At 40.2% G+C, this 24,731-nt stretch overlaps 1 protein-coding gene across 9 annotated transcripts in view; it reads left to right on the top strand.

Annotated features, from left to right (window-relative positions):
• The window catches only part of ELAVL2 (ELAV like RNA binding protein 2), a 151,515-nt gene extending 128,078 nt beyond the window's left edge, over positions 1-23,437 (top strand). For 5 of the 9 annotated variants that reach the window (XM_029055793.2, XM_029055786.2, XM_029055790.1 and 2 more), the window contains 4 exons: positions 6,976-7,129; positions 13,191-13,416; positions 20,107-20,145; positions 20,711-23,437. In XM_029055793.2, the coding sequence (XP_028911626.1) occupies positions 6,976-7,129; positions 13,191-13,416; positions 20,107-20,145; positions 20,711-21,041 (750 nt within the window). In that variant the 3' untranslated portion in view covers positions 21,042-23,437. The remainder of the gene's footprint in view (positions 1-6,975; positions 7,130-13,190; positions 13,417-20,106; positions 20,146-20,710) is intronic. The other 4 variants (XM_039910828.1, XM_039910826.1, XM_039910830.1 and 1 more) reach the window with 3 other exon arrangements.
• The last annotated feature ends 1,294 nt before the right edge of the window (positions 23,438-24,731 follow it).

Raw genomic sequence — 24,731 nt, 5'->3', positions numbered from 1 at the left:
AAAATACCTTGTTGAAGATTTGATTTTTTTCCCCTGCTCTGCCCCTCTTTTCACCAATTAAGTGGTGGTCAACTAGAGTTTGAGTCCCAAATCTAAAAATGTTTCACTCAACCTCCTCATACCAGTATGCACCAGTACTCTTATTTTCCTATCAGTTATTTTTGATATTTGATGAAAATAGTTTTCTTTTGAAAGAAAAGCATAGCTAGTTCCTTTTGTCCACCGAAGAATATCCTGATAATGCTCTCTCATCATTTCAAAGATATCTCTTGACTTGAAAAGAGGGAAATCTAGATTGCTATATGAGAGATGGATGTGGTTGAGCAATTCCCTGCACACTAACTGTCAATCATATTTGAGCACTTGTGTGCAGAACACTGTGCCCAACACTTAAGAGAGTACAAATAAGAGTTGGTAGACACTTTCCCAGCCCAGGATGAGCCTAAATCTCAGGGCGGGGGGAGATATACACAAATTACGGATATGTACATAAGTGCTATGGGCCTATGGGAGGAGTGAATAAAAGCTGCAAATTCAAGGGCAACACCGAAGGGAGGGGGAAAAGAGGAAATGAGGGCTTAGTTGAGGAAGGCCTCTTGGAGGAGATGTGCTTTTAATAAGGCTTTGAAGGTGGGGAGAGTGATCATCTGTCAGCAATGAAGAGGATGGGTGTTCCAGGTCAGAGGCAGAATGTGGGGAGAGGTCAGCAGTGAGATAGGCCAGATGGAGGTACAGTGAGTAGGTTGGCAGGAGAGGAGCAAAGCCAATGGGATAGGTTGTAGAAAATCAGGGAGATAAGGTAGGATGAGGCATGGTGATTAAATACTTTAAAGCAGATGGTAAGGAGTTTGATGCTTAAGTGGATGAGCATCCACTGGAGGTTCTTGAGGAGTGGGGAAATATGAACTGAATGGTTTTGCCAAAAAATTATCCAGACAGCAGAGTGAGGTATGGACTGAAGTGAGAAGATATAGGAGGCAGGGAGGTCAACAAGGAGGGCTGATGCAGTGATCAAGGCAAGATAGAATAAGCATGGAAGCTATTAACTTGGGAAGTGCTTAAACGCTTGTGCAGCAATACCCACAATAGCTTAACTGTTGCACACAACAAAAGTCTTCCGCAGAATCCCAACTGTGTAAGGTCTTGTGTATTCAATTGCTTGCATCGTTGTCTTATTCCTGATTGTTTCAGGATTCCAAAAACTAGCCACAAACTTCCATTTGCTTTGCAGTAATTTTGACCTTCTTGTCAACTTCACTATGGCTTTAACCCTGTTCTGCCCTGGCTCCCAACTATAATTCCTAATCCCAATATTTCCTCTATGACCCTAGCTTGATTTATCCTAGGCTCTTTTTAGAAATCTGAGCTGACCTTCATTTTCTGGATCAGCAGTCCTATCTCCATCAGCCTCAGGAGCTGCCCCAGTCATCCTCTGGCCTGGGTGAGTTTATTTAGATCTAAATCAGAAATTCAAATGAAATAGTTTGTTTACCTGAGAAAGGGGAGTTGGGTAGATAAGGAATTACCAGAGGGAAAGAAATCCTTGCTAACCCATCGTCGCAAAACCCAAGGGAATAAGCTGGAATTCAGGCAGGGATTGTGTCTACTAATTATTTTGTATTTTCCAAATGCTTATTACAGTGCTTTCCACAGTAAGTGCTCAAGAAATGCTGTTGAGTGGAAATGAGAACTCAGATTGTAAGGATCCGGCCGTTTCTATACACCAAGCATCAAATAAAAGCATTTAAAAAGTGGTATTTCTATTGAAGACTATCATCAGCTTGATTTCTAAAGTGTACAAGTTTCCACTCCCTGCTGTGGTCTTATCACAGGAACCCACACCCTTTGCTCCTGGAGAGGGATTTTATAACTTTTGCTTGTCAGATTTGCATCAGTTTGTGCCTGGCTTGTAAATATGGACCCATTATTTACCCAAATAATTTATTTGAAATGCGTAAGACTCTCTAGTGGTGGTGTAGAGAGGAGGACTTTTATTGCAGTCATCCTTCTACCTCTATTTTGAGCTTCAATCTATTGTTTCTAAAATAATGAGTAGTAATTGTAGTTTACTTTAAATACTTATTGTAAGCCAATAACTGGGGTAAGTACAAGATTATCTCTGGCTTGGAAGGACCTCCGTCTTCATGTCTGACAGACAATTACTCTCTCCACCTTCAAATCCTTATTAAAAGGACATCTCCTCCAAGAGGCCTTCCCCCACTGAGACCTCATTTCCCTACTGAGCCCTCATTTCCTCTTCTCCCATTCCCTTCTGCATCACCCTATTTTGCTCCCTTAATTCACCTGCTCCCCACCCGCAACACAGACCCACAGCACTTGTGTACATATCTGTAATTATATTAATGTCTGCCTCCCCTCTCAAGACTAACCTTTGGGCAGGGAATGTGTCCACAAACTGTTTTATTGTACATTCCCAAGTGCTTAGGACAGTGCTCTGCACACAAGTGCTCAATAAATGCCATTGGTTAAGATAATCAGGTCGACAGCCCTTTGTGAGCTCACCATCTAATTTCAGCCATTTTACCTAAAAGTGTGCCTTTTAGCCACCTAATCATTCTAGAGCACTTTTAACACTTTGCAAGTGATGGCTGAGTTAAGAGCTTAAAAGAATAGCACTTTCTAGGACAAAAGTTGGTCCAGGAGGAGATTGGGAAGTTGCCTGCTAGTGATGCACTTTTGATGTACTTCTCTTGTTTTTCTGACTCTATGGGCTGAAGTTGGTCTGAAACTTTAAAAAGGTATTTCACCAGGATTGGCTTGCTTAAGGATTATAGATATCCTCACTCCTCAGGGTAGGGACACGTGAGGAGAGAGAATGGGTGGAGTTGAAGTGTGTAAGTTAAAGATTATGAGGAATCTTGGATTTCTAGGACTTTTCATGTACCACACATACAAAGTCCTTTCCTATGGAACAGTAGACAATCTGAGTATGAAAATAATGTTGCTATTTGTTAAGCGTTTACTATGTGCAGACCACTGTTCTAAGTGCTAGGGTAGATACAGGGTGATCAGGTTGTCCCATGTGGTGCTCACAGTTTTAATCCCCATTTTACAGATGAGGTAACTGAGATGCAGAGAAGTTAAGTGACTTGCCCACAGTCACACAGCTGACAAGTGGCAGAGCTGGGATTCGAACTCATGACCTCTGACTTCCGAGCCCGGGCTCTTTCCACTGAGCCACACTGCTTCTCTATAGTCAGTTGAAAAAAACCTTTCAATTAGCAGTAAGGCTGAGCTTTGGCAAAAGTCTCCCAGATGTTCTCCCCCACAGTAAAGCAATAGATTGAGCAAATTCTAGAACTAAAATTATATTGCAAAAGGAACATACTGGAAGACTGTCCAGATCTCCCAGCTCTAGCGCAAAGGATGAAGAAAAGTTGAATCAAATTTGAGCACTTACTGTGTGCAGAGCACTGTACTAAGCACTTGGGGGAGAACAATATAAAAATTACTCACAGCAGGTTTACAGTCTACAGGGGTAGACAGATAATAGAAAATAAATTACAGATATGTACATAAGTGCTGTGGGACTAAGGGAGAGGTGAATAAAGGGTGCAAATCCAAGTGCCAGGGTGACATGGAAGGAAGTGGGAGAAGAGGAAATGAGGGCTTAGTTGGCGAAGATATCTTGGAGGAGATATGCTTTTAATAAGGTTTTGAAGGTGGGGAGAATAATCACTGGTCAAATATGAAGAGGGAAGGATTTCCAGGCCAGAGGAGAATGTGGGGAGAGGTCGGCAGCAAGATACATGAGATTGAGGTACAGTGAGTAGGTTGACATTAGAGGAGCGCAGTGTGCAAGCTGGCCTGCATTAGGAAATTGAGGAGGTTAAGTGGGGGGCAGGGAGGGGGAGAGAAGATGAGTGCTTTAAAGCCAAGGGTAAGGACTTTCTGTTTGATGTAGAGGTTATTGGGCAACCACTGGAGGTTCTTGAGGAGAGGAGAAACATGAACTGATTGGCTTTGTAGAAAAATGAACCAGGCAGTAGAGGCACGGAGGTCACCAGTAATCAAGACAGGATAGAATAAGTGCTTGTTCTCTTGTTGGAGCTAGTGCTGTGCTCTCTCTCCCTCTCCTCCTCTCTCCCTCCCCTCCGTGCCCCTCCCCCCCAATTCTCCAAAAACAAGGTAGCCGTGGTCAGTGTGGCTCAATGGAAAGAGCATGGGCTTGGGAGTCGGGGGGATCATGGGTTCTAATCCCGGCTCTGTCACTTGTCAGCTGTGACCTTGGGCAAGTCAATGAACTTCTCTGTGCCTCAGTTCCCTCATCTGTAAAATGGGGATTAAAACTCTGAGCCCCACGTGGGACAACCTGGTTACCTTGTATCCCCCCAGTACTTGATACATAGTAAGCGCTTAACAAATACCTTCATCATCATGGTCTCATTCTTAGCCTATAGTTTACCCAGATTCCTCATAAAATGATCCTTAATCTTAAAAAAAAAAAAAAAACAACCAAAAAAAAAACTTGCCAATCCCAGTTTCTGATTCGTCAATTTGGTGTTAATTTTCAGGCACTGCAATGATCCTGGGGAGAGTTTTTTTTCCCCTATGGATTTGTTCATGGCCAATGACATTTGGTTATCCCTCTCTTCCCGAGATAATGGCCAAAATCATTGATTTATTGGGGACTCTCCTATTTTGGGATTTTTATCAATTCTTGTATTGCTACATTTGTGCATTTGGGGCTCATGTCACCACTCTTTCAGTGGCTTAAAGTGGAGTAGGAGGGATGCCCTGAGAACCCCTACCAGAAGCTGGTCTGTTGGTGACTAAGGCCCCAAAGTTGTTTCCCTAACTCCAGGTCATCCCTGGTTTTATAAGACCCTGGGAGACTGGGATAGAACTTGAATTGGACTGGAGATTTTATTATGCATTTGGCTCAAATCCAGGACGCTTGGAGTCACTGTATTCCCTACCCTAAGAAAACACCTAAACTTCTGCAACTGGGCCATTACTAGATAAATCTCTGAGAAGGGAAAAGTGTAAGAAAAACAGTGTGGCCATTAATAGAGCAGGGGCCTGGGAGTCAGAAGGACCTGAGTTCTAATGCTGGCTCTGCCACTTGTCTGCTGTGTGACCTTGGGCATTTCACTTCTTCTCTGTGCCTCTGTGCCTCATCTGTAAAATGGGGATTAAGACAGTGAACCCCATGTGGGACAGAGACTTTGTCCAACCTGATTAGCTTGTATCTACCTCAGTGCTTAGTACAGTGCCTGGCACATAGCTCATAAGTACCTTTTTTAAAAAAGGGCATTGAACCCTGCACCTTCTTCAGTGTCGGACATTCATTTTCATTCAAGTGCTTGTTCTCTGACCTCTGCTACCTTTAAATTAAGGACACTTTTGTTCTTATTTGCATTTCTCATTTATTTTTCTTTTAATTTTTTTTTCATTAGTTCAAAGGACTCTGTTTGGACTTTATAAGATTGCTAAAGGGTGGCGTTGTCAAATATTTTCCCCCAACAGTTCGGGACTAAAACTATGTGTAATGTATTTGAAAACTAAAAAAAATAAAATCTCAAACTACTTGCAAAAGAGCTCTGGCTTGAGGTAAATCCTATTGTCATCTATTGAGAAAAGGAATGGCAGAGTGATGAGAACTGAGTCATCACCCAAATTATTTTCCAGTGAGATGGGTCAATACTTTGGATATTGTATGCACTTCATAAAGGGTAGGAATTATAATGGACCATATTATGCCTTTGAATCATTTCTTCCATGAAATGCCTGGGGGTGGAGTGTGGCAAAGTAGTTAGAGAAGAGCAAATGTTCAAGCTTTCATTTGACAGGATACAGCTTATTTATCTCTGTGTAAAATTAATTGTGCTATCTTGCAGGATGGGGAATGGTTCTTTAAAATTTAAACCTTTATGCTAGGTTTTTTTTAAATAACTTTTATTTTTTAGAGGATTGTGGTGAATAGGAGTTGAGGGAGCTATTCTGTCCAATTCTTAGAATACTAAGCATTTTGAGGATACTATATATTTTGGGTATGTGTGTGTGCCTCGAGAATGTGATCTGTCCTTCAAATTCAGAGATGACACTTGAATGTGAAACTCGTTGTTTTGTGTTTGTTGAAAAACCATGTCTTCGGCACTGTGGACATCTTTTTTAGAACTTTATCCAGTGAGCCATGCATTCCTAGAGTAGACCATGAGGCACAGGGTGTTGCCAAGAGGCACTGCTGTCTTGAACAACTGAGTCTATTAGATTTCCTTCTTGCATGTTATCAGTTTGACTGAGGGTAGGAAGAAAAAAGGGATATCTTATGATCATCCAAGCACTTGCTGTATTCCTTTTCTGATAGTGGCCATGGGATGCAGAAAGTTGATTCCTCCATATCCACCCACCTAGTCACATTTGGGTCTGGAAAGAAGGATATGTTGACTGGATGGAGTGGGGAGAATCCATTTGGAGAGAGGACTTGCTCAGCTGGAAACTTGTGGCAAAATGTCCATGTTGTGATGATTATCCAAAATGCATGTTTATTTTTATAGTATGATACATAGTTTAAGAACTCATGTCCACTATACAGAGAATGCAAGAAGACCCTTTCCCTGCAACCTTTTATATGTTCAAAAAGTTAAGAAACAAGTGAAGGCAATGGCAATGTCTATTGCCAAAGTCACAAGATATTCTGTTTTATGATGGCATTCTGCATCTTTTGGTTGAGGGAGATTAGTACATTGTTCCACCATAATGCATTTTCATTATGCATTTTGGCAAGAATTTTTGTTAGGGCATATGCATCCAGCAGCAGAAGCCTGTTTGGGTACAGTGCACCATAGTGTCAGAAGAAATGGTTTGTGCACAGGCAGGTGGTGTGGAAACTGGTGAGTACTCTGGTGTGAGTTTTCCTTAATGCTGGGTTTTACAACCCCTGTGTTAGAGGAGAGCTGCGTGTATATGTCCATTCTATTTACCTTTTTAAAATGGTCTTCCTTTTTCAAGGTTTCCTATGCTCGTCCAAGTTCTGCTTCAATTAGAGATGCAAATTTATATGTCAGTGGACTTCCCAAGACAATGACTCAGAAGGAATTGGAGCAACTTTTTTCCCAGTATGGACGTATTATTACCTCCCGTATTCTGGTTGACCAAGTCACTGGTAAGTAGGCAGCTGCTCTGCACTGTCTATTTCACTTTCTCAGACAGGCAGGTTGTGAAATATTCTGCCTTCCTCTATAGCAGTCTTGCTTCCAGAACCTATCAAAGGTATATGTGGGCCTGAAAATGCAATTTTCTGCTGGAATTGTTCATAAATATGCATGGACAAAAATAGATTGTGGGGTGAGCCGCCTGAGTCATTTCCACCCCGAAGTGCAGGCTTGAAGCCTGTTTTATGTCTTGTAATAAATTTACAGCTGCTATAATCTTCATTTCCAAGCTGCGGTGCGAAAATAGTCCCCATGCTCCTTATAAAATGCTAATAAACAATCTTATTTCTATAAAAAGCAAACTTTCATGCAGAAATGCACAGCTGGTTCTCTGGTAGGAATTACACCAGGTCCAACCCAGTAATTGTTACTAAAATACTTTAAGGTCTTGCTGTCTAGTATGGGGATATCCAAGAGTATAAAATTATTGAGATTGAGCAAAAGAGATAAACTGTGTGCAGTTAATACCACTTTAACATCAAATGGAAATTAGGAGTTTATTTCTGATAGCTTTGTGAAAGGTAGATTTTGAAGGTTTAAAAGCTTTCTCTTGGAGCACCAGTCAAAAAAAAATTGTCCTCTAAAATGTATACCAAGATGATGGAAAGGGTTAATGGTTTTCAGTAGGCTAAAATACTTTCCCTTTTTGCCATTGCTTCGTAATGTAATTTGCTTAACAGATATGAAATGCATCAGAATCAGCACAAATAACATGTTGTTGTTTGTTGTTTTTTTAAAAAAACAATGTTAGTCCGGGGCTTGGGGAGACTAATTCAACTCTGTCAAGAAAATACTTTGGTGTAGAGGGAAAGCAGCGGAGCAGATTGAGGACTGTTAATCTTCACGACACTCATGCCACATTCTTTCACTAATGTCATTCCTATTAAACAGCACAGGGTATTTCATGGTTCGAAATCACAAATCTAACAGTCTAGATGTGGCATTTTAAGGCAACTCTCTATGCTTTTTGCCCCTCTCATTTTTTCATTTTAATGCATTTTTGTTTAATCAGTCATATATTACATGTTTGTGTGCAGAGCACTGTACAAAGCAGTTGGGAGAATACAATGCAACAGAGTTGGTTAGGCGTGTTTTCTGCCCACAGAGAGCTTACAGGTCTTGATGAAAACAGAATAGATGGTGCTCTAAATATGGCAATCATATTTTCTAAATTGAAGTCATAATATCGAGTGTTAGTTCTATAGAGAATGTATATACCTCTTTGACCTTGACCATGATTGTTTGGTGAAACTGATCATCAATGAGAAACCCTATACAGGCTACTACTAGAGCAGTTTTATTATCTGGGGTCGGGTGGCTTCACGGACTCCGTCCTCTCCTGGTTCTCCTCTTATCTCTCTGGCCATTGATTCTCCGTCTCCTTTGCAGGCTCCTCCTCCCCCTCCCATCCTCTAACTGTTGGGGTTCCTCAAGGGTCAGTTCTTGGCCCTCTTCTGTTCTCCATCTACACTCACTCCCTTGGTGAACTCATTCACTGTCACAGCTTCAACTATCATCTCTATGCAGATGACACACAGATCTACATCTCTGCCCTGTCCTCTCCCCCTCACTTCAGCCTCATATCTCCTCCTGCCTCCAAGACGTCTCTACCTGGATGTCTGCCCGCCACCTAAAACTCAACATGTCCAAAACTGAGCTCCTTATCTTCCCTCCCAAGCCCCATCCTCTTCCTGACTTTTCTATCACCGTGGATGGTACGACCATCCTTCCCTTCTCTCAAGCCCGCAACCTCGGTGTCATCTTTGACTCAGCTCTCTCATTCACCCCACACATCCAATCCATCACCAAGACCTGCCGGTCTCACCTTTATAAAATTGCCAAGATCCACCCTTTTCTCTCCACCCAAATGGCTATCTTACTGGTACAGGCTCTCATAATATCCCAGCTGGATTATTGTGTCAGCCTTCTCTCTGATCTCACTTCCTCCTGTCTCCCCGCTCAGTCTATTCTTCATTCCGCTGCCCGGTTCATCTTCCTGCAGAAACGCTCCGGGCATGTCACTCCCCTTCTTAAACACCTCCAGCGGTTGTTGCCTATCAACCTCCGCACAAAACAAAAACTTCTCATTCTAGGCTTTAAGGCTCTCCATCACCTTGCCCCCTCCTACCTCTCCTCCCTTCTCTCTTTCTACACCCTGCACGCTCTGCTCTTCTGCCGCCCACCTCCTCACTGTCCTCCGTTCTCGCATATCCTGCCGTCGACCTCTGGGCTACGTCCTCCCGCTGTCCTGGAATGCCCTCCCTCCTCACCTCCGCCAAACTAATTCTCTTCCCCTGTTCAAAGCCCTACTGAGAGCTCACCTCCTCCAAGAGGCCTTCCCAGACTGAGCTTCCCCTTTTCCCTCTGCTCCCTCTGCTCCCCCTCTACCCCGCTTCACCTCCTGTCAGCTAAGCCCTCTTTTCCCCGCTTTCCCTCTGCTCCTCCCCCTCTCCTTTCCCCTCCCCTCAGCACTGTACTTGTCTGCTCAGTTGTACATATTTTTATTACCCTATTTATTTTGTTAATGAGATGTACATCCCCTTGATTCTACTTATTGCTGTCGTTTTTGTCTGTCTGTCCGTCCGTCCCCCCCCCCCCCGATTAGACTGTAAGCCCGTCAATGGGCAGGGACTGTCTGTTTGTTGCCAATTTGTACATTCCAAGCACTTAGTACAGTGCTGTGCACACAGTAAGCGCTCAATAAATACTATTGAATGAATGAGGTGGGGGTGATGAGTGGGGACAGAGATTAGCCTTGGTGGAATTTAAGCTCAAAAACCTCTGTCAGCCACACATTGTATTGTACTCTCCCAAGTACTTTTTATAGTGCTTTGCACACAGTAAGTGCTCAATAAATACGATTGAATGTATTTCCTTTCATTCCAGCTAAAAGTGTCAATCTAATTTCCTGCTTATGTTGTGACTCAAGATAATTTTAAACCCTTTCTTTATGAAGCATTAAGTACATGTACAGGATTAATTAGGTAATTCATCAGATTTTGAAATTCTTGTACAGAACTAAAAAAAAAAAACCCACCACCCTACAAATATGCTTGAGCACATCAGTTTTCATTCATACAAAAATCTAAATCCTGTTCTTGAAGAAGAGATTCCTGTGTGTGGAATAGACCAAGGTTCAGGTTCAAATTGTCAGTAACTATGAATGCTAAATTCAGAAATCAGATGTTTGACAACTGAGGAAAAACCACCACCGTCTTTGAAGTAATTTCCTCAGAGAGACTATTTAGGCTATTGAACTGCAACTTCCCTTTTTAGATTATATATAAAAAAAAAAGGAAGCCAAGTTATGCCTGTGGCATTCTGATTTTGACTTTAAACGGTCACATAAATTGAAGGAATAGGGAGTAATTGTGCATAGATATTTTTTTTGGTTGTCTAATAAGGGAATTACATTCCAGTTGGGAATAATATTTGAAGATGATCGACTCTGTTTTCAAAGTCCCACTCTGGTGTGTTTTGAATCACTTGGATGTAGACATGGACTGTTCAACTTTAATGAAATTTTGTCATTGTCTTTGAGAAGTCTGAGACATACTTTATGACCCTTTCCAACCCTCTGTTCTTCCTGTTCTAATTCCTTTTCTGGCCTGAGGAGTTGGGTTACAGATCTTCTGAAGCATTGATCTAGAAATACACCACCACAATATGTGGTGAAATTCTGAATGGACTAGTTGGGGGGGAAAAACATTTTGAGAATTCCTTCCGAGTGCCACACCATAAATTTTCTCCCTTGAGCATTTTATTCTCTGGGGCAGGGTGTTTTTAAGCATGGCTTGGCAGTATTGAATACTGTTTTCGGCATTTAGGAAAAGAAAATTGCTATAGATCTGGGATGGAGTCTCCCACCACCGGAAATGATGAATGAACCACAATCCTGGAACTTCAGGGCAGAGAACCTAAGAGGAGAAATTGGTTTGTGCAATGCCATGCCATACTCTCACATTCCTACCATCCATTTTCCCAACTGAGGAGTGCAGTAAGCGAGTAGGTCGGGTGCATCACACTGAAGGGTTTCTGTTCTCCCCTGGCCCTGGGGGCTTTTTAAAGCTGAAGTAATTACAGCATTATGCAGATTCTGTGCCAGAACACCATAGCCCAACAGGCAGCTGTCTTAATAGTTTCTGTGGTCATTGTGACCCATATTGGCCATTTTTTTTCAAGATTCCTGCTGGTCCTGTCCACCTTGTGGAATACCCAAGGTTTCAGTCAGAAACATTTGCCCCTGCTGGCAGAACTGGGACTAAAGCCCCATCTGCAATCCAACTGGGGTTCTTTTCATTAGACCAACCGCAGGGCTCGTAACTGGCCACACCAAAGAAGCAAATATTTAAATGTGAAACATGAACATACCCTTGGTAGTAGTACTACAGCAGACCCTCCATATTGGAAGTCTGTGCCCCCACAAAGCTAGCCTGCCGTGCTCCTTTGAGCTGAAAAGGAGCCAACTAGAAGTGGAACTATCATAATGGGCCCCCCACTTCCCAGAATTGTTCCCCTATTGGCTGGGTGTGGCTGGGCTTTCTCTGATCCCATGGGAGAGCTGAATCTGGGTGATTTGGGTTTATTTGCTGAAACATCACACAAGGTTCAGTTCTATGGTATGAAAGTTTTCTACTTCCTGCAGCAGCCAGAAATTTGCCCAGCCCACACTGTAGAACTCATTGTAATCCAGAGTTCCTCAGGAATGCCTTCCAACTAGAGTATGCTGTGATTTTATTTAGGTAAATCATTGCCACCATCCTGTGACACTTGTAGCCCCACTGAAAAGCATGGGAATCAGTCAGGTTTAACTGTCTGGCCCAGACTTCTCTTGCGTTTTGTGATACACAGCCCTTTCCTTTAAGGAAAACAGATGAACAATGTTTTATTAAAGCTAAAGAAAGGTAGTTCAAATATTAAGTAAAATCATAAACAGCAACTGGTACAGAACAAGCTTGCATCAGATGAGGTGCACTAGTTCAAGGTCAAAGTAGTCTAAAATCAAGTATAGTCACACGCATCTCTCTTGGTTCCATACCATTCCCTCAGCTAGTAACTTTAAAAGTTATTTGTTCATACCTGGGCTTCAGCTAGGGTCTTTCTCTACCCTCTCCACATGACTTCCCTCATTTCTTGGCAAGAAGCTCCCAGATCTTTTGCTTCCCAGATCTTTTATCTCCCTATTGGTCCCTAACTAACTCCCTGCCAGTTTCTAAATCAGCTTTGGTTTAACTCCAGTGATGTCTCCATGTGTTTTATCCCTTCACCTGTTTCATTACCTTTTCAGCAAGGCAGGGGCTGGGGAGCTGTAGATTGCAAAAAGCCTTCTGCCAGTTGCTAGTATTGTCTTTGTAACAGGCTGGTCCTAGGGGTATACAAAATAGTATGAGGATACAATTTGGAATTTACATTTGGTCTACACATTTGCTACTGTTTATTAACCCACAGAGGACTGGCCAGTCCAGTGCAGGCTGTCATCTGGGTGCAGTGAGGAGCACATTTCCCCACCTGGCCCCAAGGAATTGGACTCAAGAGCTGGGAACATTTCTCAGCCCCCCTCCAGGCACTTAGGGCCTGTCTGCTTCTGGCTTTCAGAGCCAGGATTTTGAGTGTCTCTGGCAGTCTCTAGAGCCAGGAAGGAGGAGTTTTTGTGTTTGTGTGTCTAGAGCTGGAGGTATGTACACTCCCAACTTATCTCTGGAGCAGGGCTGTGTGTGTGTGTGTTTGTGTGTCGGGAGGCGGGGGGCAAAAGAGAGACATTTAAGTACTACATCCAATGATCACAAATTCTGCATCAATGAGGTTTGTATTAATGAGGCTTTATCATAAGCCATAGCAAGATTTACAATGAAGATGGACTGACTAATCAAATTTAACTCAACTGAGTCTGAAATGGTAAATTACTTGTACTTGATTTCAATTGTTCCCCTAAAACTTAATATGAAGTTGTTCTAAAATTGTATTTGAAGAAAGATATTAATGCATTTTCTCCACTTTTCTATTCCAATACAGGAGTATCCAGGGGAGTAGGTTTCATTCGGTTTGACAAGCGAATTGAGGCAGAAGAAGCTATCAAAGGTCTAAATGGCCAAAAACCTCCAGGTGCCACAGAGCCAATCACTGTAAAGTTCGCTAACAATCCAAGCCAAAAAACCAATCAAGCCATCCTTTCCCAGCTGTACCAATCTCCAAACAGAAGGTACCCAGGGCCGCTAGCTCAGCAGGCTCAACGTTTTAGGTAAGTCTAATGTAATTCTTTCTTCCCAACCCAACGACTGGATTTGGGGATCCTCAGGGGCTGCTGACTAGTCTTTTTTATATTGGACAGAAAAACCTCATAATTGCCAGATTACTAATTTGTACATTATGCAACATATATACATATTTTATTCACATATGTGCATGTATTTTATCAAATTCTTAGAAGAATTTTTGAGCTTTCCTCTACTTTTTTATCTGTTAAAATGGAGCACAATATTTTAATTTTTTTTTTTAAAGCACCACTAATGACACGTAAATAAAACATTAAAAACTGAAATAATATAAAATCAAGATCTCAAGCAACATCAACTTTTCTTCAGCCTATTCAGGGAAGAGAAGTGCTTTTTTTGGGTACACACTTCAAAGTGCTACTAACTTTATAAGGATGTCATTTAAGTTGACCTGTGGAATTTAGTTTTAATATCATTTGTGGCCATATGATATCCTTGAGCCAAAAATACTAACTGTCCCCACACTAGATTTTTTTTCCCCCTAATATAAGTCCACACTGATTTTTTTTTTTCCCCTTTCTTGTTCCTGATCACTCACTTAAAAATAATTTACACTCTCATGAGTTATGCAGAAGTAATATACACATTAATCTCTTAAATGTACTTTAAAATGGAGTTTAAATGGAATCAGGAGACCTTGGTTCTAATCTCAGCTCTGCCACTTGCCTGCTGTGGGCAAGTCATTTTGTTTCTTGGTGCCTCAGTTTCTTCATCTGTAAAATGAGGATTTAAATACCAGTTCTCCCTCCCTCTTAGACTGTAAACCTGATATGAGACAGGGACTGTGTCTGGCCCCAGTGCTTGGTACATAGTATGCACTTAAATACCATTATTATTATTACTACTACTACTACTAAGTATGCATATAGCTGGGTTTGGAAGCCTTCAAGGGGAGCTTTATCTAGCAGCTGTTTTAAAAATTAAAATTTTGATAGGGCCATGATTTGCTTTACCTTTTTCACCCCCCCCCCCCCCCCGACATCTAAGGAAAGAGAACATAAAATGGAATATCTTTTTTTTTTTTGGACTGGAATTTGGTAAATGAAAAGATTATCTCCTTACATAGAAAGTTTTAAGCAGGCTAGTTGTATTAACAGAAAGGATTCTGGTAGTTTCTTCCTGGGAAGCATGTGTAGTTTTGTCACAAATGGCACAGTGAAGGGGGCCTGATTGGGTGGTGTTAGGTCACTAAGGTACTGTAATAGGTGCAGGTAAGTGTTGGTGACAGTGTAAGAGCCTGATGAAAAGATGTCTCTTGGCAAGAACTATCTTGCTCCTTCTCCTTCTGAGGAATTAGTGCCTATAACAGTGCTTAGGAAGTACCATAATTAATCAGAACTCTGTCCAACTGACTGGGCATATGTGAGGTCCGTTGAGCCCAAGCCATTCATTCAGTTGTATTTATTGAGCACTTACTATGTACAGAGCACTGTACTAAAGTGCTTGGGAAAGAACAATACAACAATATACAAACACATTCCCTGCCCTGTCTATAGTTTTCTCAAGCTTTACGAAAAAGGGGTTAAGCTTCAGGGCTTCTGTCCTTAAGTGTAATAAAGTGGCAGAGAATGCTGCTCACACAGGTCTTTTCAGCCACTTGCACACGTGAATAGGGTTTTATCACGAGAAGCATCATCTTTGAAAGTAGAGTAGATGGGTATAACTTTATATATACTGTGCCTATATAGCCTAGCTTTACCTTTTGTGGTTTTGTGTTGTGCTCAGTTTGAAAGATGACTGAGGAAAGTAGAGTATTGAACAGATAAGATAACCAGAGTTTAGAAAGGGCAAGAAAATGTTCCTCCTGGGCCATGGAAATACCAAGAGAGAAGGGCAATTGAGGTGATGGGATGCATTGCCTGATGGAATGCCCAGAAAACGTATCACCCCTTTCCCAATTTAGGTGCAGGTCCCCTCTTCAAAGCCCTACTGAGGGCTCACCTCCTCCAGGAGGCCTTCCTAGATTGAGCCTTCCTTTTCGCTCTGTTCCTCCTCCCCTCCCCACAGCACTTGCGTATATTTGTACATATTTAGTACTCTGTTTTTATTAATGTGTATATATATATATATATATATATGAGATTCTATTTATTTTTATGGTATTGATGCCTGTCTACTTGTTTTGTTGTCTGTCTCCCCCTTCTAGACTGTGAGCCCGTTGTTGGGTAGGGAGTGTCTCTATCTGTTGCCGAATTATACTTTCTAAATGCTTAATACTGTGCTCTGCCACAGTAAGCGCTCAAATATGATTGATTGAATGAATGACTAGCAAGTTTCACAACTGTCACAGAGGCTTATTTTCCAAATCCTGGATCTTCCCCAGGGCAGCAGTGTACAATTGTGGGGGAGCAAAGCAGACAAAGGATGGAGCTTTTTCTTGCTTATTTATACCTGCCTTTTTTTTTCCCCAGTGGTATTTAATAAAGGCTTGCTGTGTGCAGAGCACTATACTAAGCACTTGGTAAAGTACACTATAAGAGAACTGGTAAATGCGATCCCTGCCTACAAGGAGCTTACTGTCTAGAAGGACAAACATTAAAAGAGGGGAAGCTACAAAGTGTAAGGATATGTACATAAGTGCTATGGGGACAGGGAGGTGAGTTCCTAAGTGCGTAGGTGATGCAGAAGAGACAGAGGATAAGGTGGGGTGATGAGAGGTTTTAGTCAGGGAAGTCTTTCTGGATATGTGACTCCAGTAGAGCTTTGAAGAAGTAGAGAGCGGTGACCTGTTGGATGTGAAAGGGGATGGAGCCCCAGACAAAGAAGGAGGGCATGAGCAAGGAGATGTTGATAGTGAGGTGAGATGGAATTGCCATGCAAAGTGAAAGGTTAAAGGACTGATCTGCCCTCTCCAGTCTTGGTCAGGGTTCACAGTTATCCTTCAGCTAAGTGACTGGTGGAGGGGAGATTTGGGGTAACCTACCCTGGCACCCCACTCTTGATCCTGTTTTCCAGAGATGCTACATAATTGCTTTTTAAACTCTGGATTCCCGAGTGTTTGACAAGATCTCATTGGTTTTTCTGGGAATACAAAGAAGCAATGGAGTGACTTCTTTTAATTCAGTATTGTGAGATTGGACTGCAGGCGTGAAACCTGTGCAATGTTGTTCATTTTAATTGCCTGTGAACTTTATCTTAATGGCTCCCTTTCTTTTGTGGTCCCTCGCCTCGGGCAAGAATTGAGTTTGAGGACTGGGAGTATGACTCTCTCTATCATGAAGCTTCCTGACTGGGTTGCATTAGCATAGGAGAAAGGCAGGGATTTGTTGCTTATTGCATGGCTTTTGTGATGGGATCGCAATAACTGCACATCATATTAAGAAAGGGAGCAGAGAGGTGCATCTTTGGCCATTAAATTATTTTTTCTTTTTTTAAAGTTTGAGGACAGACAGAGGTGTACCTACCTCTTCTCCCCCGAGCACACTTGGTGCCCACTAAACCTGATAAGTAAACAATCAATCAATGGTATTTATTGAGTGCTTACACTGTACTAAGCACTTGGGAGAGTACAACACAACAGAAATAGTCAACTCATTCCCTGCCCATAATGAGTTTACAGAGCATCTGTATATGTGTATAGATAGGTTCTGAAGCCCTTTTATTGTGTAGCTCAGACATGGCCAATTAGCCTGAGAGGAGCTTACAGACCTCTGAGGCTTGGAGAAACACACCAAGTCTTCCTGGTTATTAGGAAGTCTTGGTTGAGAATGGTATTAAATCATAGGTGTGCTGCCACCACCTCAGCCATGTTAATGCTAGTGTGGGTAACTATTCTGAGTTACTGCATGCCAGGAATTTGCTGAACTTGTATCTACCCTAGTTCTTAGAAGAATGCTTTACACATAGGAAGCAATTAACAAACATAATATTTATAATTGGGTAGAAGCCACATGGGCTTGAAGCAGCTAGCTCAAAGCTGGGCCAATATGACTTGTGGAGCATATTTTGCCAATCCCTTGTGTGTGGCTTAATGTTGAACAGGTTTGCCTTTTTATCATCTGACCATTTCCACCTTGTTTATATTGATCGTGTTGCCTGGTAAGACACCACCCAGTACTGGTCACCAGCATCCATCACTGTCCTGTCCTTGCCACTTATAATAATTATGGCATTTGTTAAGTGCTTACTATGTGCCAAGCACTGTTATAAATGCTGGGGTAGATACAAAGTGATCAGGTTGTCCCATGTGGGGCTCAATCTTAATCCCTATTTTACAGATGAGGTCACTGAGGCACAAAGAAATTAAGCAGTTTGCATAAGGTCACACAGCAGACAAGTGGCAGATCTGAGATTAGAACCCATGTCCTCTGACTCCCAAACCTGTGCTCTTGTTACTAAGCCGTGCTGCTTCTCTATCGAGCAATTAGGCTTTGTCAGCAGTGTTACTACCCTAGACCTATCAAAATAGGCTTTCCTCCCACTTTCCTAGCATAAAATCTTTTATTTAGTTTTAAATAAAATATGTAATGTTAGGAATAACCCTTTTAAATGAATAATTCATCCATCTTAAATTTTAAAATTACACCTTTGATAATTTAAAGTCAAACTGCAGATTTTTGAACCTAGAATGCAGTTATTCAAAAGTATGGAGAAAAGGCTATATAGGGAGTATTTTTCAAAGGGCAGAAGTACATTAGACTTTCTTTCACTATCTCTCTAAATCTGTGTATATCATGACTACAATATGTAAATTACAATGAGGCTTAATTTTGGAGTAAGGAATCTAGTTCCAGCCTCCCAAATGTTTTCTCAGTAAGTAGAATGGATGAAAATTGAATTAATTTACCTCTAACATTATCTACCCTGAAGGAACTTTAATTTTATCAGATGCAGTGAAGACACATTTTTTCTCTCCAGTGCTAAAGCAAGCTCATGCCTTCATGCCATTTAACTTTATATACTGTATAGGTCTAAAGCCTTATTTAAAGCTGTTTACCAAAATTGTAAATGGTAATATGAAAAAACATAATCATGGCCTTTTAAAAATTATATTCTTGTTTAAAAAAAAAACCTGTGTAACAGCCCAGATTAAGATGATCACCTATTCAGGAAACAGTACAATCCTTTCATAATGGCATCTCTGTGCCTAAGTTATCTTTTGGTAGTTTGAACCTTTGTATTTTAGGTGGTTTGATCCCCTGCATGTTTTTGCAGCTCATTTCCATGTGGGTATTTTAATGTCTCCTTCTGAATCTTTAAGATACTGATGGTGATTATCCTTGTACAGAGCAGGGCTTTGGAGTCAGGGGTCATGAGTTCGAATCCCAGCTCTGCCGCTTGTCAGCTGTGTGACTGTGGGCAAGTCACTTCCCTTCTCTGTGCCTGTTACCTCATCTGTAAAATGGGGATTAAAACTGTGAGCCCCACGTGGGACAACTTGATTCCCCTATGTCTACCCCAGTGCTTAGAACAGTGCTCTGCACATAGTAAACGCTTAACAAATACCAACATTATTATTGTACTTATTTCCTCATTTTACAGTCTGTTCAAAATGTATCTTGTTTTTGTTAGAGAAATTGAATCAAACATTTAGGACAATTTGAATATGATTAATTTAAAAATAATTGGCTACAGGTAACTTTTAATTCCGAAAAGTTTTCCCTTTTTCAAATGCCCATTTTGATCCCGAATGAGAAGACTTTCTTGTGATAAGTTTTGAAGACCAACAGTTGTGATTATCTAGGATCCTGTGCTTCCCCCGAGTGGTTGGATTCAGGATGGATACTTGCCATTGTTTTTATGTTTCCTCCTTAAATTTAAAGTTGACTGTCATTGGTTCCTTTCCCCACCACCCCCTTCCCCCAACCCAGGCAGCAGGTCCATCCTTGGGGAAAATTCTTAAGAATAGACTTTTATATTTAGAAGCAAACTGCAAAAAATTCACCATTTCCCCTGTGTTCTGATGAACCCAGAAAAGCAGTACAGAAAAATGTCTTAACATATGAACCATAAGAATTTTTTTCTCGATGTTTTTGAGTTTGAGGAGGTTATAAACCTGTGTGTGTGCATGCATAATATATGTAGATGCAAATGCATATTTTTCCTTTATCTGATTGAAACCCTTAATATAGAATGCCAAAACCATTGAGCATGTTTTTCTAGAGCCCATTGAGAAATGTCCAATTGGAGAACATCCTGTCCCAAAATAGTAATTGGACTTTTCAGAAATCAATGATTGTTTAATCCTTTTGAATTTAGGATGGAGTGATATGTCATCACATGGCCCCTATTGCTATGGAAATGGTAATTATTTGCATTAGAGTAGGTGAAGACTGCCTATAAAAGAATTTTCTCTCTGTTGGATTTTAATCTAAAGGCTACAATGGGGATAGAAAGGATTTCCCCTACTAGCACAGGTTGCATGCTGTGTCGTGCTGACCTATCGTGATCGGATACTGAAGTTTCTATTGGACATTGTGACCACCAGAAATTTAATGTAGTGTGATTTATGGCAACATGCACCTGTTCTCATGAGCACCCGAAGTTCTGTAATGCTTGTTACCACTGTGTTCATTGCAACTTTAAGGCTTTGAACACCCCACTGTAAAAAAACTATTTTCAAGGAAAATGGCAGTAAGGAGCCAAACTTTACAAACACACAGTCTTGGGGGAGGGAAACTAAAGACTGAACAGTTTGCTAAATGTGTGTTTTGCAGGTTGGACAATCTGCTCAATATGGCTTATGGAGTAAAGAGGTAATGAAGAATGGCATTAGGCTCATAATACTTTTCCAATTGATTCATTATTTTATTTCATTTTGGAAAAAAAATTTTGGAGTATCATAGCTTTCCCATAAGCTTTGTTTTGGGTTTAATTCTGCATGTTCAACCTGGTACCTGGCAGCTTCTGAAGCAAAATTCACTGAAAGGGAACACCTTTATAAGAATTTACTACTGGATGCCACCTGAGTTTTGTGCCTTTTTTTTTTTTTAACCATTGTTCATTACTATTGCATCTTGGTGGTTCAGCATGTTGATGGATTTTTTTTCTTAATACTGCTTTAGTTTTTGCAACCAGTTCTGTGTGTGTTGTGTTGTGAATGTAGAGCTGCATTACAAAACATATCCATTCTCTTGGAGTTAGATTATTTTGCCTTGAAATATACAGCATGTTAGTGCAAGCTATGCTGTGTGTAACCTACAAATATTTAATAATTTTACTTATGGTTGGGGGAGATTGCCAAATCAGAGCTCTAGAAAGGGATTAGAAAGGTCTTTGCAGTAACCAACTTTTAATTTTGTTTTTTCCCTATTTGTTTAGTAGGTTTTCGCCAATGACCATTGATGGCATGACCAGTTTGGCTGGAATTAATATCCCAGGACATGCTGGGACAGGTTGGTGCATTTTTGTGTACAACCTGGCTCCCGACGCCGATGAGAGCATCCTGTGGCAAATGTTTGGACCCTTCGGAGCTGTAACCAATGTAAAGGTCATACGCGACTTTAACACAAATAAATGCAAAGGTTTTGGATTTGTTACTATGACAAACTATGATGAGGCAGCCATGGCGATAGCCAGCCTGAATGGATACCGCCTGGGAGACAGAGTATTGCAGGTCTCCTTTAAGACAAATAAAACGCACAAAGCTTAATTAGTTGCCCTCGGTTTATATATTAAAACTATATGACAAAGGCAAGTTAAGATAAACTTTATACATTAATAAATAGTCTTTGTAAGTCAGTGTTGAGATGGGGATAAATCGACTACTTAGCATCCTAAGAAATATGTGAGATTTTTTATTGCTAGTATTTGAATTAAAACTTCTTAAATATCTTTTATGTTTGAATATAGACAAGAGGTACAGGGTTTTTACCTGTCACATTGCATTCTATTGCCTTCTTTGAAGAAGGTGGACCTTTTAAAATGTTTCAGCTAAGGGAAGATGTTTCTTTTCTTTTTACATAACTGCCTTGAGCCTGTGAGTAAATATTAAGGCTTTGTTGTAAGACTTAAATCAAAATGTTTCTCCTGTTCTTGATTTCCGATTAGCTTTGTGTTGTAATTTACATTTAGTGCATTGCCGTTATGTCTGTTGGAGAAAAGTATTTTGAAGTTTACAATTTTATTTATAAAGTTATGAACAGTATTTATTTTGTAACTATGATTTGGGTTGGGGAAGGGTGGGGCTACATTATAAAATGCTTATTGTAAGAATACTGGAGAACTTTTCGTAAAGCAGTACCTTGCCAAAGAGATAAGAGCCTCTTTGATGTGGGTTTAAAAAAAAAAAAGCATCTATTTTTATAAAAAAGAAAATTTGGAGAAACTTTTTACTGGTCCTGGAACAAATATTTTGACTTGAATACTTTGAGAAATCTCTTCATATGACACCTAGTGAGCTTTTAAAACTTACCAGGAAATTTGCAGTGGTTGGAAAATTTAGAAAGATTTATGATGTAGAAAATACTTTTGAGATCTTTGTATTAAAGAAATAGACTCTGTGGGAAACACTGTTGGTTTCATTTTTGTAATCATCAGTGGAGTGTCTGATCATCCTGGTTACTATGTGATAGCTGGCTCACATTAATTTGTGATTTTGAAACAAATAAAAATTTAAAAAGTAATGTATAAGAGCAAGCAAGAAATTCAAATTACCAAGAGATGGGGGAAAAAAAAATCTGTTCTTCCTAAAGAATTCCCTTCAGATAGAGCTCATGGTGTTTAGTGATGTACTTGCAGTATTGTTTGAAGAATTGTTTTGTCTTAAGAAAAGACGTTGCACATGGTTTGCATGGCAGCAAATCAGCAAAAGCGATCAGAGTTGGATGTATTTGAAGGTATTTTGAAAGTTACGTTCAAGGCTAACACCTGAGCTTTGTGTAATGTAAATAAGACCTTGTGTTTAATGAAACTTTCAGCTACTTTTTGTTTTTGTTTTCTTACATGCCAAGTGATGTTCAGGTTTTGAATGTTTTCGTATGAGTTGTTTCCTTTGTAAATGGCATTAACATTGTTACTTGAAGTCTAAATCATTTTTGTTGTCCTGAGGACTTGAATTTACAGTGCATCAAATTTGTTGCTGATTTTGTCTGTAGATAGTCTAGCTTCAGCTGTTTATGGTGATGCTACATTTTCATTTATAAATATGTTGTAAAAAAAAATGAGTAAAATAGGTTTTGAACACATTTCCTTACATTTTTCATACAAAAATCATAAATACCTGTATGCTATTGAAATTTAACTTTGTATGATGCTTACTTACATCACTATTTGGGGAAATAATAAAATAAGTCTTTGCCATGTATGGAAGAAATTTTAAAACTACAGAATATTTTCTGATTAGCATTGAGCTTATTAAATTTTGGAAAAAAGCTGAGGGCAAAAATGCCTTCATAAGGATGCACTGATAACTACTATATAGTTACGTCCTGCTTTTTGTATAAACTGAGATGCTCATATGCTTCCCCTTAGAACAAGTAATGTGCTATGCATAACATAGTTGTACATTATCTTTGCAATTGCTTTGGGTTTTATCCTTTATTTAAAATGTAGTTTAAATTTTTCAGTATAGTACAGTACATATCCTGTGAAGCGCGTGCTAAAGTGAAAAAGCGAGTTTTCATGCTGACCCACTCAATGCTATTCAGAAATCAATTGGCTTAGCACTTTTTCATATCCTTAGGTGCATTTAGATTGTCAAAGGTAAACTTCTGCATTAAAAAAATAAAAAAAAATGTATATACTTTAAAAAAATAAGGTTCCCTGATGGGAAAATAGTAGCTACCTGCTTCTTTCCTATACTACTGAAGCAAACAAAGGCATTGATGAGAAGGCATGTAAATTGTGCTTCACTTTACAGTGTTTATCAGAGCACTTAATAAAATGTAAGGCTGGTATTTATTTGAAGTTGTACAGTAAGAATTCACATCTGTTGGAATAGAAAATATATTCTGTTGAGTATTAAGAAGCTGTACATGTTTTCTTTTGTGTTTGGATCCTTTGTACTTTTTCATGTTCAGTACATCAATAAACAAAGTTGAAGGGAAAGTGGTGAGTAGGTCTCTATGTACATTGCTTCTCTTGCTCTAAACAGGGTTCCCTTGAATTGTGTGTATGGTTTATGCAAAACTGTAGTTGAAAATTTGTTCTAATTTGGGATTCCTAAAATGCTACCAGGCTGAAGACCATCACATGAAAATCAACCAAATTCTTTTTTTCTTCCCCCTCCAACAAGTAGAGGACTAAATACTTTTCAGTGGGATAACCTGTAGCAAGCATACCCCATGTCTTTAAACCTGCAAAACACCTAGGGAAAGATTAGTTGATTTTTTTTTTAGGCACCTGCAGACTTTCGTGCAATGCATGAAAAAGGAGCAGCATAATGATTCAGGGGCTTCTTCAGATTTAAAAGTGAGCTATCAGACTGTGGCTGACTTGTGTACCTCAGCGATGATTACTTTATGGTGCACATGAAATTGAGTTGTCTCCCACTTAGGCCATGTTGACACGAGTCTTCCCAAGGGATTTGATGCCCCTCTACAGAGAGTGTGTTTTCTGAGGTTGTGCAAAGTAAGTTTAGTGTGTCACTCATGGATGCAAACTGTGATATATGGTAACCCCTAGTTACCAATCTAGTTTCCACACAACATATTATAATTCTGATTGAAGAATCACTTTTTTTTTTCCTTTGTAGGGATTCTCTTCCCTTAGGTCAAATGTAACTTGGAAAATTGAAGGACCATTTCCCAAGAGGCTACTTCATCTTAATTGTATTTTAATTGTTGACTTTATCTTCAGTAATATAGTCTAAATTCTGCAGCTCCCCATGGCCAGGTATTTCTTTGGGCTCCTATCAGAGTTTCTGGGCCACAGATGTTTTATCTTGCCATTCTGTTACTCCTTGAGGTGGATTATCTTTGACTTATCTCTCCAATTCAACCCATATATTCAGTGTCACCAAATCCTGATGGTTCTACCCTCAACATCACTAAAATCCACCCTTTTCTCTCTGACCAAACTGCTACCACATTGATCAGTCAATGTTATTCAATGAGTGCTAACTGGGTACAGAGCACTTTTACTAAGTGCTTGGGAGAGTACAATACAACAGAGTTGGTAGACATGTGCCTTGCCCACAGTGAGCTAGGATTTAGCGTTTTTTTAATGGTATTTAAATGCTTATTATGTGCCAGGCACCGTAGTAAGTGCTAGGGTAGATATAAGCCAATCAGGTTGGACACATTCCATCTCCCACATGGGGCTCACACTCTTAGTTCCCATTTTAAAGATAACAGGCCCAGAGAAGTTAAGTGACTTGCCCAAGATCACCCAGCAGACAAGT

The sequence above is a fragment of the Ornithorhynchus anatinus genome, chromosome X5, assembly GCF_004115215.2.
Source record: "Ornithorhynchus anatinus isolate Pmale09 chromosome X5, mOrnAna1.pri.v4, whole genome shotgun sequence".
Taxonomy (NCBI): Eukaryota; Metazoa; Chordata; class Mammalia; order Monotremata; family Ornithorhynchidae; genus Ornithorhynchus; species Ornithorhynchus anatinus.
Note: the sequence above shows the minus strand (reverse complement) of the source record. Positions and strands in the feature narration are given on the sequence as shown.